Below are 13096 nucleotides of genomic sequence, written 5' to 3'. Positions count from 1 at the left end.
TAGGTATAGTTATTCCTTCTTATAGCATTATACTGTAACTGGTGAGCCAGCATTCTGCTGTATGACACCCCAGATATATACTGCATATCTGATACAACCTTACTTCTGTCTGATGCGTAAAAAAAAATGTACCTGTGCCGATGATCCAGACAATTTATTCTTCTGTGAATCCAGAGAATCTGGGGTTAAGGACAGAGAAAGAGAAAAGTCAGAGACGGGCAGCAGGCCCCCAGTGAGTGCCATGACTGGCAGCTACTCCTGGACCTGCTATTAGCTTCTTTCTTTCTATAGTACAGGTCACGTCAGCTCACTTGGCACAAAAAAAACAATCTCAAAGTATTAATTTGGTTGGTTGATATATTATTTGAACCAGAAACAAGTCCTGTATTATAAGCGATTTTATTTCTGCCCAGAAAATAATTATGTACATCACAGAAGTAAGTACCTGTAGTCTTGTTTGCCAAGTCTTCCAAAACTTCCACATAATTGACTGGAAAGATCCCAATGCGCCCTTTCAGCTCCCCTTTAACCCATTCATCGTTAATGTATTCTCTCAGGATGATTGTGTCACCTTCGCTGAAGCTCAGCTCGTCTTTCTGATCACCTATATATTCAAAACGTGCCACACATCGCGGGCCCCTGGGGAAAAGCATTCATACAGTCAGAGCATTCCGGCTCACATGTATCTGGTCATTCTGTATGGTCTATATACACGTATAAGGAGGATATCTCGCTGCTTTACAGTATTTGTAATTACAATAGAGAAAAATAACATTACAAAAAATAGTCTCTTGCGATATTGAGAAACTCCAGCAGGGGTCACACAATCATCATTTAGTGATCTACAATGGATATATTGTAATGTGTTAGAAAAGAAGTAAACTGACAATATCTAAGTAAAATAAAGAAACGCAGCCCAGAGTGTCATCTGTTTGGGCATCTCTCCCATACATTTTCCGGGATGGTATCATGGTCCTGGCCCTTGGCAAGCCGGTGGCCAGAATGCTAACAGAGGCATCCCGATGCACAGGATCCCAACACCTAGAAGGCAAGTATGCTAAACCTCCTTTTCTACAGCCCTAACCCCAAGGCAACCCCCCCCCCCCCCCCCAACCACCGAAGCCTAACCCTCCCCAGTGGAGTCTAACCATACAGTATAACCCAACTTCTGTTCAGGATGCCGGCAGTCAGGATTCCGGTGTTGGCATTTTGATCCATGTTGGGATTTCGGCGTCAGCATTCTGACCAGTGTCGGGATTCCGAACGATGGTATGCTGACTGGATCCCCATTTTCCAGCTATGCCGCTCACAATGGAGGGAAAGGGTGTTGGACAAGAAGAATGGGGAAGGGGGCAATAGAGATGGGTTAGGACCCTCTCACATTACCACTACCTATGTACATTATGTGAATATGTATATAACCTTCTTGCACAGCAATTCTCTACAGCCCGATGACTTCTTTTTTTTTATCTGTATAGCAATAATTAAAGTCTTCTCAACTTGGGAATTGAAGTTCAATCCCAGGGCTTTATATTCATGGCACAGAGTAGCTTGAGCTCTTTTTTTATGAACTCTTTGGTTAAACTCACTCAACATGTAAAGAATGTGTGAGGTAATAGCCTTATTCCCCCCAATCAGCTCATGTTTAGATTTGTGTGTGAGGTGAAATTCAGTAGGATACATCTTTACCTCTTCTTCTCCTTTGGTTTTAGAGACCACATTAAGTGTCATCCTCTTTTCCTGTATTATATATCTATTGTTTACTTAGTTTACTGCACGCACCTCTGTGACCTGCGACCAAAGTAGTGCCTAAATGTTGCTAAATCTTTAAAGGTCAATATTAATTTGCTGTTACTGTGGGGGGCTAAAGAAAGAATTTACGATAAATGTATGTTTCTGTTGCCCTGTCTCGTATTATTGCTTTTTTCGTTCCCAACGATAATGTGCAATGGAATATGCTGGTGCGTGCTATACAAGTTGTGAGACGCCCAATGCTGACTCATCCTGAAACTCCTCTTTAGTCACAAGGAAAAAGTGAGAGACAAAAAATCTTTACTTAGCTTCTTTTAGGTAAACACATCGGAGCATAGCTCTCCTCCTGCCTGTCAGTGTGGCACATTAAGGATGGTATCCAATTAACCGTTTTAGCACTATACGGATCACTGACTCGCCCCGAGGCCAGCACTCTTCGGGATTTTGTTTTGCCTTCCCAAAAAGGTTTATTTAAGATGCAGGGACGTCTCCCTGTCTGTGCCCCAACACAGTGAGACATCCCTGCACCTTAAAAGGAACCTTTATGAGTATGTAGCAAGCCTAATTGATGTATTACCCAGTTGGGAACCTGTGTGGTGCTGTGTCTCTGGTTACATCTATAAGATAGTGATATACAAGGTTTTAAAATGGACTTCGATATTTACACATCCTAGATCTACTCACAAGAGGTTAAGGGGTATATTCAATTAGGGTCGGATCCATTCCGACATGCATTTGTCGGAATGGATCAGACAACCCCTATTCAATCTCGTCTCAGTTCAACTTTTAAAAAGTCGAATTGAGATGAGGGACCCAGAGGAGGAGAGGGGGGGGGAGCCGCAGGGAGACCAGCAGGGGGAGCCGCGGGCAGGTGGAGGAGAGCAGCATTACAGTACCGCTGCAGAAGGACGTCTCACAGCCGCCCGCCTCAAGGCAGTGCCCACCCGGCTCCAGCAAGCGTGACCTCACTTGCTGGAGCCGGGTGGACGCTGCCATGAGTGGCGTGGCTGTGAGACATCCTGCTGCAGCGCTGTGCTGTAGTGCTTCTCTCCCCTGTATGCCCGCGGCTGTCCCCCGTCTCCCCACGGCTCCCATCTCCTCCTCTGGGTCCCACATCTCAGTCCGACATTTTTTTTATGTCGGACTGAGATGGTCGAAAAGGGGGACAAAACCTGTCGGATTTGGCCTAATTTTCGACACAAGCACGTGGATTGGCAGCTATTCCGCCGATCCACGTGCTTTTCGACAAGTCGAATTCCTCGACTTGTCGAATATATTGAATAGGTTGGAACCCCTTCCAACCTAAAAAAAGTCGAAAACTGACGTCTTTTTTCGACAGATGGCAGCTTTCGACGTCAATTGAATATACCCCTTAATCTGCTACTGTGAGCATTAGGTGTATAAGGTGCACTATTACTGTGGGCAATGTGTACAAGGGGCACTACTGTGTGGTGTAACGTGTATAAGTGAATCAGGGGCACGACTGTGTGTTATAACGTGAATAAGAGGCACTATGTGCAGTGTAATGTGAATATGACTGTGCTACTGTTTAGCGTAATTTGAATTGGAGGCAGGGTCGAATTGTTTCCCCTCTACCTCTGTGGGCTCCCTTGCCTGGGGGGCCCACCTCCTCCTCTAGGGATCAGGTTCCAGACTGTGTATTTGAATTATACATAAAACATATGTTACCAAATACTGCACAGGACTATGGTGCGTTCTCTACAGTGCATTGCTGTTATTAATCTGGTACATTATCATGATGCATTAGCATTATATTATTTACTATGTATATTTATCAAGGGGCACGGACCATGCACTCTCTAAATGTTGTTAGCCAAGCCTATATGGGAGCTGACCACACCCCTAAGCATGGGCCACTACCACTGCATTCCCCCCGGTGGGCTCTCATGCTCCAGTCTGACACTGATTGGGGGTACTATTGTGTAGCAATGCCCCTTCTTATGAGACAACACACCCTTTTTTTGCGGCATGCACTGTTCCTTTAGAAAGAGGTACAGCACAAATTTACTAGTTTGCAGGGGGGCAGCGAACACCCTAGCACTGGCCCTGAATCTGCTTAATTGAGGAGGGGGGCAGGTGATAGGTGGAGGGAGAAATGAGTTCCACCACCTCTCCATGACCACTTTAAGCTCTGTATACATGTTATCAAACACCATGTCTGTAGCGGAAGTGTGTCTCTGTTTGCCACACAGATAACACCTAATGGGCTGTGTTTCGTGACTTTGTTAATAATATGTAATAATTAATGGTTCAATCATTTGCAAGTTATTTTTGTTAGATGTGATTTTAGAACACTTTGCTGAAACTATATTCATCTGACATTAAAAGTATCATTTTATTTGTAGATGTTATTAAACAATTTCTACAATGGAAGATATTATCATGACTGCAGTAAATGGAGGTACATTATGATAAGTGTACACGTACATCTATAATATGTTTAGTGAAGTGAGCGCCATATACATAACTGACCGGTATTTCTATATATGCTTACTTTATAGTAGATGCTGAAGAGTTTCTCTTCGGATTCACTTTCTCTGGAATATCAACCTAAAGTAATACATTTAGTGATAGTAGTCATTTATATGCCCCATTCCACACATAAAGACCATCACTGGGCCTTGCACTGCATTTGCAAACATGTTACATTCCAATCATAAATAATAACTATATGCTCTGAGTCTACATAAGTCAGTGTGTCAAATGTCATCACCTTTATAACATCAAGCATCTATGCAGGGAATTTCCTGAGCCATGTACCTGGCTAATGCATAGTAAGTTTATCACTGGCTATATGGGCTGGTCAGGTCATTAAGCATGTTGCCAGTACCATCTGTTGTAACGTAGATCTGCATTTTATGGATACTAGTAGAAAGAGATGGATTACAGTTGTGAGCACTCAAGGGCTCCTGTACCACTCACCTCCCCACTCCCAAAGGTACTGTACTAGGGCGATTGCTATCAGAAGCAGTAGCCATAAGCCTGTGACACACGTTTCTGGTTGGGAATCACTAGAATTATAATGCTAGAGAGTAAGGAGGCTACAAGAAATGTTTCTAGGGTTACAAGAAGTTGCATCTCTCTTAGGATACAAAAGAAAACCAGAGGCTTCATACACTGCAGAACTTGTAAGCAGAATATTGGAAATATCCATAATTGCAATAGAGGCAGACTTTTTTTTAGATTGAGAACCTAAAGGGTGATATGTATTAAACCTTCTAATGAAGAGAAGTATTAGAACTTGAGGACATGGACTGAAACAAGAGGGAGGTAGGCTCAGGGGAAATTTGAGGAAAAATTACTTCACAGAAAGGGTAGTGGACAAGTGGAATAGCCTCCCATCAGAGGTGGTAGAGGCAAAGACAGTAGAGCAATTTAAGCATGCATGGGATAGACATAAGGATATCCTTACAAAGAAATAAGGATCAAATAAGGTTTGAGGTAAAAACATGGTAAAAAAGGGGAAGACTAAATAGGCTAAGTGGTTCTTATCTGACGTCACATTCTATGTTTCGATGAATGGGAAAGTTGAGAAGTTGCCCACAGGAGCCAATCAGCTTCTAGCTTGCATTTATCATATACATTCTATAAAATGAAAGGTGCTATAGTAACTTCTTCACTATTTAGAAGATTTGATACAATTCCCGCTAAAGCCTCTGAAAACAACTATAAACACTCATACTATATATTCAGGATCTGTATGACCCTACATATAAATATACATAATTCAGATACTTTTATAGAGACACCTATACAGATATACAGTTGTGTGTGCTATATTACAAGTTTGACTTACTTTTGTAGGCCAAATAAAATCCCAAATGTCCACTTTTTTATTTTATTTACATTTTATGTCACTTTTTAGGTTTCTATTTGCTCTCCAGCAAGGAAGACAGTATTCTGATTAATTTATAATTTCCATAGCCAAGCATCAGTTTGTATCCGATAATCTCATATGTAAATGACAGGACATAGATGTCCTAATTATCAGATTATCTGAGCACTGTTAATCTATGTGGGGTGGTTTGTATTGTTACCAAACACAAAAAAGACAATACAGAAAGTGATTGCATGAAGATAAAATGATAAAATATATGGCTGCAGCCACAGCTGTTGGGGACTATGATCCTTTGTGCATCCCTAGCTGTGTACACATGTATTTGCATGCATGTGTTTTGTGTTCACCCATGTGACTGAGTCTGCCAGACTGAATCATGCTGTCTGTAGGTGACGTAAATGTCCTACATATATTCTTGAGAAATAATAGCCTGTCACTTGCTCCTCTGTGTTCAGATACAGAGACAAAAAACTGATCAGTCACAGAAACAGTTGTATAACCCGGAGCCAAGGCAATGGTAATTCACCACTGTACAGATGTATTTACATACCTTTATTCTGACATGATTGACAGGAAATATGCCGGTGTTTCCATGACATTTCCCTCTGTACCACTCATTGTCTACCTTTTCCAGCAGGTACACAATCTCCCCTGAGCTCAGGCTGAGGTCATCTGCATGTTCTGAAAAGTGGCATTGACAGAATCACAATGTTAGTACAGAAGAATTGCTCCAAGAGGGAATAACACATTCATAACTGTATAATATTATCAGTACAAGGCCTTGTGACTGTCTATGTCCATGGACAAGCTACAATATTCATATTGTATATGATGACAGTATGTTTCTCCTGATGACGCTCAATGGAACACAGTACTGGCGCCTTTTTTTTTTTTTTGCATAATGTTAATTCATATAACTGTTAATAAACATATATCTATACACTACACATATATAAATATGTATATCTCTCCTTCCTCCCCCACACACACCACAGTCTGTGCCTCCCTCTCTCCTTCCTCCCCCACACACCACAGTCTGTCTCTCCCAAATGATTCCATGCTGCATTCCTAGCTCCCCCACCCCATCCCAAAGCCCTGTATCCCCTCACCAATCCACTCTTACCCTGGGGAGAGAATAACCTGCGCTGCACTCCCCAGTATCCAGACCCGAACACCACACAGCAGGTACCATGAGGCCCTCGCACCCCAACAGAAGAGGCCAGCGCAGAGCACATGAATCCTGGCCAGGGGAGCTGCTGCCATGTCCCGTAACTGCCTGCAACAGAGCTGGACCCGGAAGAGCAGGCGCACACTTGTGCCACACAGTTAGTATGTGTGAGAGGCTCCTGTCACTCTGAGGGTGCGCCCACACAGCTTACAGCTCACTGCTCTATTTGGACAAGACGGCTCATATCCCTACCGGGCAATAAGTGTTGTATCCTTGGGGCCCTTCTGATCCTTGGGACCTGGTACAGGTGTCCCCTTTGACCGCCTCCTGTCACTGGCCCTGATAACTGGAGCAGGATCAAATAATCAGCCGTCTGCTTCTCCCCATATACATAGGGATGCTTGGATAGGTAGCAGTCTGACTGTTTGAGGGTGTGGACAGGTGTCTTTTATACAGATAACCAGTTCAAACAGGTGCCATTAATACAGGTAACGAGTGGAGGATAGAAGAGCTTCTTAAAGAAGTAACAGGTCTGTGAGAGCCAAATATCTTGCTGCTTGGCAGATGTCCAAATATTAATTTTCCGCAAGAATATACACATAAATTGTTTAAAAATGATACAATGTGATTTCCTGTTTTTTTTTTTCAGATTCTGTCTCTCACAGTTGAAGTGTACCTATGATGGAAATTACAGACCTCTCATCTTTTTAAGTGGGTCAACTTGCACAATCGGTGGCTGTCCAAATACTTTTTTGCCCCACTGTGTGTATATATATATATATATATATATATTATACACACACATTATATATATATATATATACATACATACATACATACATACATACACACACACACACACACATACCTACATACACACACACTCATACATTGAAAAATAATTAATTCAGCCTTCTAGATAAAGAGCTTTATTTCCTTATAAAATATTAGTAGTGATTTAGTCTAGAAATGCCTTTCACTTCTGTTTTCCCTTTACCTATATATTGAGGCACTCTGCACAACATTGCCGTATAGCTCACTTTTTACACTAGTCTCATTTTTTTTTAAACTAGAAATTCATGTAAATCCAGTTATAACTGATGTATAAAATGTATATGTAAGAAAGCTGTAACTTAGTAGCTTTGCTGCTGGTTACTATGACATCACACCTAGCCTGTGACATCACTAGCCTGTGACATCACAATGCTTCTTCCTGTAACATTCTATCTACAGCTGCAGTTTCCAGTTACCATGCAGGAAGACAGGTAGGAGGAGGCGAGTCCTACATAGCAGGGTATGATGGAGGGGGGGTAAGGAAGACAGAGAGCAGTATAGTCAGCTGAAAGGCAAAACAAGATAGACAGAACAGGGAATATAGGTAAAAGCACACATTAGGAGAAGCGCAAGAAGGAATTACATATTTAAGAATACAAATGTAGCGTTACAGAAATAAAGAGTGCATTGGATGCAGACAAGTCTCTATGAGGCAGGATCTTGATTTGGGATGAAAAAGTAAATAAAATAGATAAATAGCAAATCGATACATTTGAAAGTATGTCGTTTGGTTTAAGGAAAATTGGAAAAGTGGTTGACTCATGGACATTTTATCGAACTTAAACTAGTACTATGCTTATGGATAGTCTTTTATGTTATTTAGAAGATCATCATCTGGCAATGTTCTGGCAAAGAGATTTGCAGAGTGTTGGGTTGCCCGGCAAAGAGATCTGCAAAGTGTCAGTTGAAGACGACATGAGGGGTCGCAGTGGCAGCAAGGACTGGAGGATAACATGCAGGAGGTAAGTTACCATACTTGTGCAATTGTGTGTGTGGTGGGGGGTATTGGAAGCACAGTACAAAACAGAGACTATGGTGGGGGAGAGCAGACAATACAAAACATGCAGTAGGGGGCAGCTCAGTATAGGACATATAGATGGTGTGGGGGCAGGGGCGGTGCTAGGGTGTTCGGCACCCCCTTGCAAACTATAAATTTGAGCCCTCCCATACCTTATAAAGTGACAGCAAGCTGCCTAAAAGGGGTGTGATCTCAAAAAGAAGGGGCATGGCCACACAATAGTACTCCATATTCAAATTACGCCACACAAAAGCACAATCTTATTCACATTACACCGCATAGTGCCCCTGATTCATAGTACGCCACATAGTACTATCTCTTATTCACATTACGTCTGAGTAGTGCCCCCCTAGTCATTTTATGCTACACAGTAGTACCCATTATACATATAATGCCCACAGTAATAATGCCCCTTACAAATAATGCCCACAGTAGTAGTGCTGCTTATACACATTATGCCTACAGTAGTGCCCCTTATTCATAATGTAGACAGTAGTAATGCCCCTTATACACATGATGAGCTTAGTAGTAGTGCCACTTATACACATAATGCCCTCAGTAGTAGTGCCGCTTATACACATAATCCCCACAGTAGTAGTGCCCCCTATACACATTATGCACACAGCAGTAGTGGCCCTATACATATAATGCCCACAGCAGTATTGCCCCTATACACATAATGTCCACAGTTGTAGTGGCCCTTGTACACCTAATGCCATACAGTAGTGCCCTTTATACATAATGCCCATAGCAGTGCCCCTTATACATAATGACCACAGTAGTGCCCCTTATACACAATGCCCACAGTAGTAGTGCCCCTTATACACGTCATTTCTAATATAAAGGATAGTTACAGTAGCTCTATAATTATGACTGTAACCTGCACACTGTGGTTATTGTATGATATTAACATGGTCCTAGCACTAGGGAAGATAAAACCTGGAGCAGAAGAGACAGGATCTTGGTTTTGAATGAAAAAAGTCAATAAAATAGATTTATCTTACGTCCTAGAGGATGCCGGGGACTCCAAAAGGACCATGGGGTATAGACGGGATCAGCAGGAGCTTGGGCACACTGAAAAGACTTAAGACTGGGTGTGAACTGGCTCCTCCCTCTATGCCCCTCCTCCAGACCCCAGTTAGACTTTGTGCCCAGGACTGACTGGACACTCACAGGGGAGCTCTCCTGAGTTTCTCTGGAAAATACTTTTTGTTAGGTTTTTTTATTTCAGGGAGACCTGCTGGCTACAGGCTCCCTGCATCGTGGGAGTGAGGGGGGAGAAGCAGACCTACTTCTTCAAAGTTTAAGGGCTCTGCTTCTCGGCTACTGGACACCATTAGCTCCAGAGGGTTCGATCACTTGGTGCGCCTAGCTGCTTGTTCCCGGAGCCACGCCGTCACCCCCTCACAGAAGCCAGAAAAAAGAAGTCTGGTGAGTATGAGAAGATCAGAAGACTTCAGGACGGCAGAAGACTTCGGTGACTAGGTACAGCGCAGATGGCACTCGCAGGGTGAGGGCGCTGGGGGGGGCGTCCTGAGCAGCAGGTCACTGTGGTCCGGGTAGCCGGCAGAAGCACTGTCGGTGCCTCGGCACCGTTCATCGACCCCCGCCGGCATTTTCAAATCAGGCGCGCTGAAGCACACCGGGAAGGGGCAGAGCTTAGCGCGCGGCTCACGGCGCCATCTTCCTCTCCTCCACGCGGCGGCAAGGAGACGCTGGGCCGGACCTCCATCGCTCCCCGCAAGTAACGGGGAGATTTCTCAGGGGGGGGGGGGGGGGGGGCGCAGTGTGGTGCATTAGTTTATTCTAGCAGCGCTGGTATTATATATCCCCTATAGGGATATATAGGCGCTGGGGTGTGAGCTGGCATACTCCCTCTGGGTCTCTCTCTGGGCTTCACTATAGGCCTGTCCCCTAGCTGAGGCATTTTGTGTGTGTCGCTGTGTCGATCAATTGTGTCGACATGTCGGAGGCTGAATGTGATTCACCGGAGGAGGTTGTAGGGGGTGAAGTTGTGGGTCTGGATTTGGGTCTGTCGCGCAGCCGACACCTGATTTACCCACGTTATTAACTACAATCAATACGAATGTAGCTTCGTTATCTAAGAGGTTAGATAAGTCTGAGTCACAGACGCAGGTGTGGAAAAAGTCCATAGAGGAGGCTTTATCTCAGGTACAGACCCCATCGGGCTCGCAGAAGCGGCCGTTTACTCAGGTGGCAGATACTGATACCGACTCTGACTCTGAGGTCGATTTTTCTGAGGCGGCTTTGCATCCGCATTTCGTAAAGAGTATTCATTACATGATTGTGGCTATAAAGGATGTTTTACACATTTCTGATGAACCTGCGGTGCAGGAAACAAGGATTTGTTTGTTCAAAGGGAAAAAACCTGAAGTGAAATTTCCCCCTCTCATGAAATGAATACTCTTTGTGAAAAGGCTTGGGAGTCGCCGGATAAGAGGTGGCAGATTCCCAAGAGGATTTACATGGCGTATCCTTTCCCCTCTGATGACAGGGAAAAATGGGAGTCGTCTCCAAATGTTGACAAAGCTCCATCTCGTTTGTCTAAGAAGGTGGCGCTTCCGTCTCTGGACACGGCAGCTCTCAAAAATCCGGCGGATCGCAAGCTGGAGACGTCTCTGAAGTCCATTTTCGCTAATACAGGCGCATTGCTCAGACCTGCAGTGGCGTCGGTGTGGGTGAGTAGTGCTATTGCTAAATGGGCCGAGAATTTGGCCACTGACATGGATACCCTTGAAAAAGATAATGTTCTTCTGACTCTTGGTTATATCAAGGTTGCTGCAGATTGCCTGAAGGATGCGGCGAGGGATGTTTGTCTTTTGGGATCAAGAGCCAATGCCATGTCAATATCGGCTAGGAGGGCGTTGTGGATCCATCAATGGAATGCTGATGCCGACTCTAAGAGAGCTATGGAAGCTTTACCCTTCAAAGGTAATGTCTTGTTTGGGGACGGCTTGGCGGACCTGGTCCCTACCGCGACGGCGGGTAAGTCCTCTTTTCTTCCCTATGTTCGCACACAGCACAAAAAGGCACCGCAACAGCAGATGTAGTCCTTTCGTCCTAATAAATACAGGCGTGGAAAGGGTTCGTCCTTCCTCGCTTCAAAGGGTAAAGGAAGAGGTAGGAAGTCGCCTGCCGTTTCAGGTGCCCAGGACCAAAAGTCCTCCCCTGCCTCTACCAAGTCCACCGCATGACGTTGGGGCTTCCCTGGGGGAGTCCGGACCGGTGGGGGGGCGTCTCCGAGTCTTCAGTCAGGTCTGGATTCGTTCAGGCCTCGATCCTTAGGTCCTAGAGATTGTATCTCAGGGACACAAGCTGGAGTTTCGGGAGGTGCCCCCTCACCGGTTTTTCGTTTCGCCCTTACCAGCGTCTCTTCCGGACAGGGAGCTGGTGTTGGCAGCGATACAAAAATTGTGTCATCAGAAGGTCATTGTTCCAGTTCCCCGTCACAATGGGGGGAGGGGTTCTACTCGAGCCTATTTGTGGTGCCGAAACCGGATGGTTTGGTCAGACCGATTCTGAATCTAAAATCCCTCAATCCATACTTGAAAGTTTTCAAGTTCAAGATGGAATCTCTTCGAGCTGTGATTTCCAGCCTAGAAGGGGGGGATTGTATGGCGTCAGTCGACATAAAGGATGCCTACTTACACGTCCCGATATTTCCTTCGCATCAGGCCTTCCTCAGGTTTGCGATACAGGACTCTCATTACCAATTTCAAACGTTGCCGTTTGGCCTTTCCACGGCCCCGAGAGTGTTCACCAAGGTCATGGCGGAAATGATGGTTCTCCTTCGCAAGCAGGGGGTTTCAATTATCCCGTACTTGGACGATCTCCTGATAAAAGCGAGGTCCAAGGAAAGGTTGCTAATGAGTGTGGACTTGGTGCTGTCGGTGCTTCGATAGCATGGTTGGCTGCTAAATTTACCAAAATCTCAGTTGATTCCGACCACCCGGCTGTCCTTTCTGGGCATGGTTCTCGACACGGAATTACAGAGAGTTTTACTTCCACAAGAAAAGGCTCTAGAACTGCAGTTGTTGGTCAGGGAACTTCTGAAGCCGAAGACTGTGTCCATCCATCAATGTACACGCGTTCTGGTGAAGATGGTGGCGACGTACGAAGCCATTCCGTTCGGCAGGTTTCATGCCCGGGTGTTTCAGTGGGACTTGCTGAGCAAATGGTCCGGGTCTCACCTGCACATGCACCGGAAGAGAAGTCTATCTCCCAGAGCCAGGATTTCCCTCCTGTGGTGGCTACAAGAGTCTCACCTTCTACAGCAGGCATTCCCAACCGCGGTCCTCAAGGCACACCAACAGTGCAGGTTTTAGTGATATCCAGGCTGCAGCACAGATGGTTAAATCAAAATAACTGAGCTACTAATTAAGTCACCTGTGCTGAAGCCTGGATATCACTAAAACCTGCACTGTTAGTGTGCCTTGAGGACCGT

General features: G+C 44.8%; 1 protein-coding gene across 4 annotated transcripts in view; it reads right to left on the bottom strand.

The window, feature by feature from the left end:
* The window catches only part of SH3D19 (SH3 domain containing 19), a 238035-nt gene that overhangs the window by 11579 nt on the left and 213360 nt on the right, over positions 1–13096 (bottom strand). For all 4 annotated transcript variants that reach the window (XR_010177471.1, XM_063920564.1, XM_063920565.1 and 1 more), the window contains exons 15-18: positions 6162–6292; positions 4268–4323; positions 446–639; positions 133–179 (exon numbers count right to left, since the gene is read on the bottom strand). Coding sequence is in view for 3 of the 4 variants with exons in the window: in XM_063920564.1 (XP_063776634.1) it covers positions 133–179; positions 446–639; positions 4268–4323; positions 6162–6292 (428 nt within the window). In the remaining variant the exon portion in view is untranslated. The remainder of the gene's footprint in view (positions 1–132; positions 180–445; positions 640–4267; positions 4324–6161; positions 6293–13096) is intronic.

The sequence above is a fragment of the Pseudophryne corroboree genome, chromosome 1 (assembly GCF_028390025.1).
Source record: "Pseudophryne corroboree isolate aPseCor3 chromosome 1, aPseCor3.hap2, whole genome shotgun sequence".
NCBI lineage: Eukaryota > Metazoa > Chordata > Amphibia > Anura > Myobatrachidae > Pseudophryne > Pseudophryne corroboree.
The sequence above is the reverse complement of the archived record's forward strand: the minus strand, read 5'-3'. Positions and strand labels throughout refer to the sequence as shown.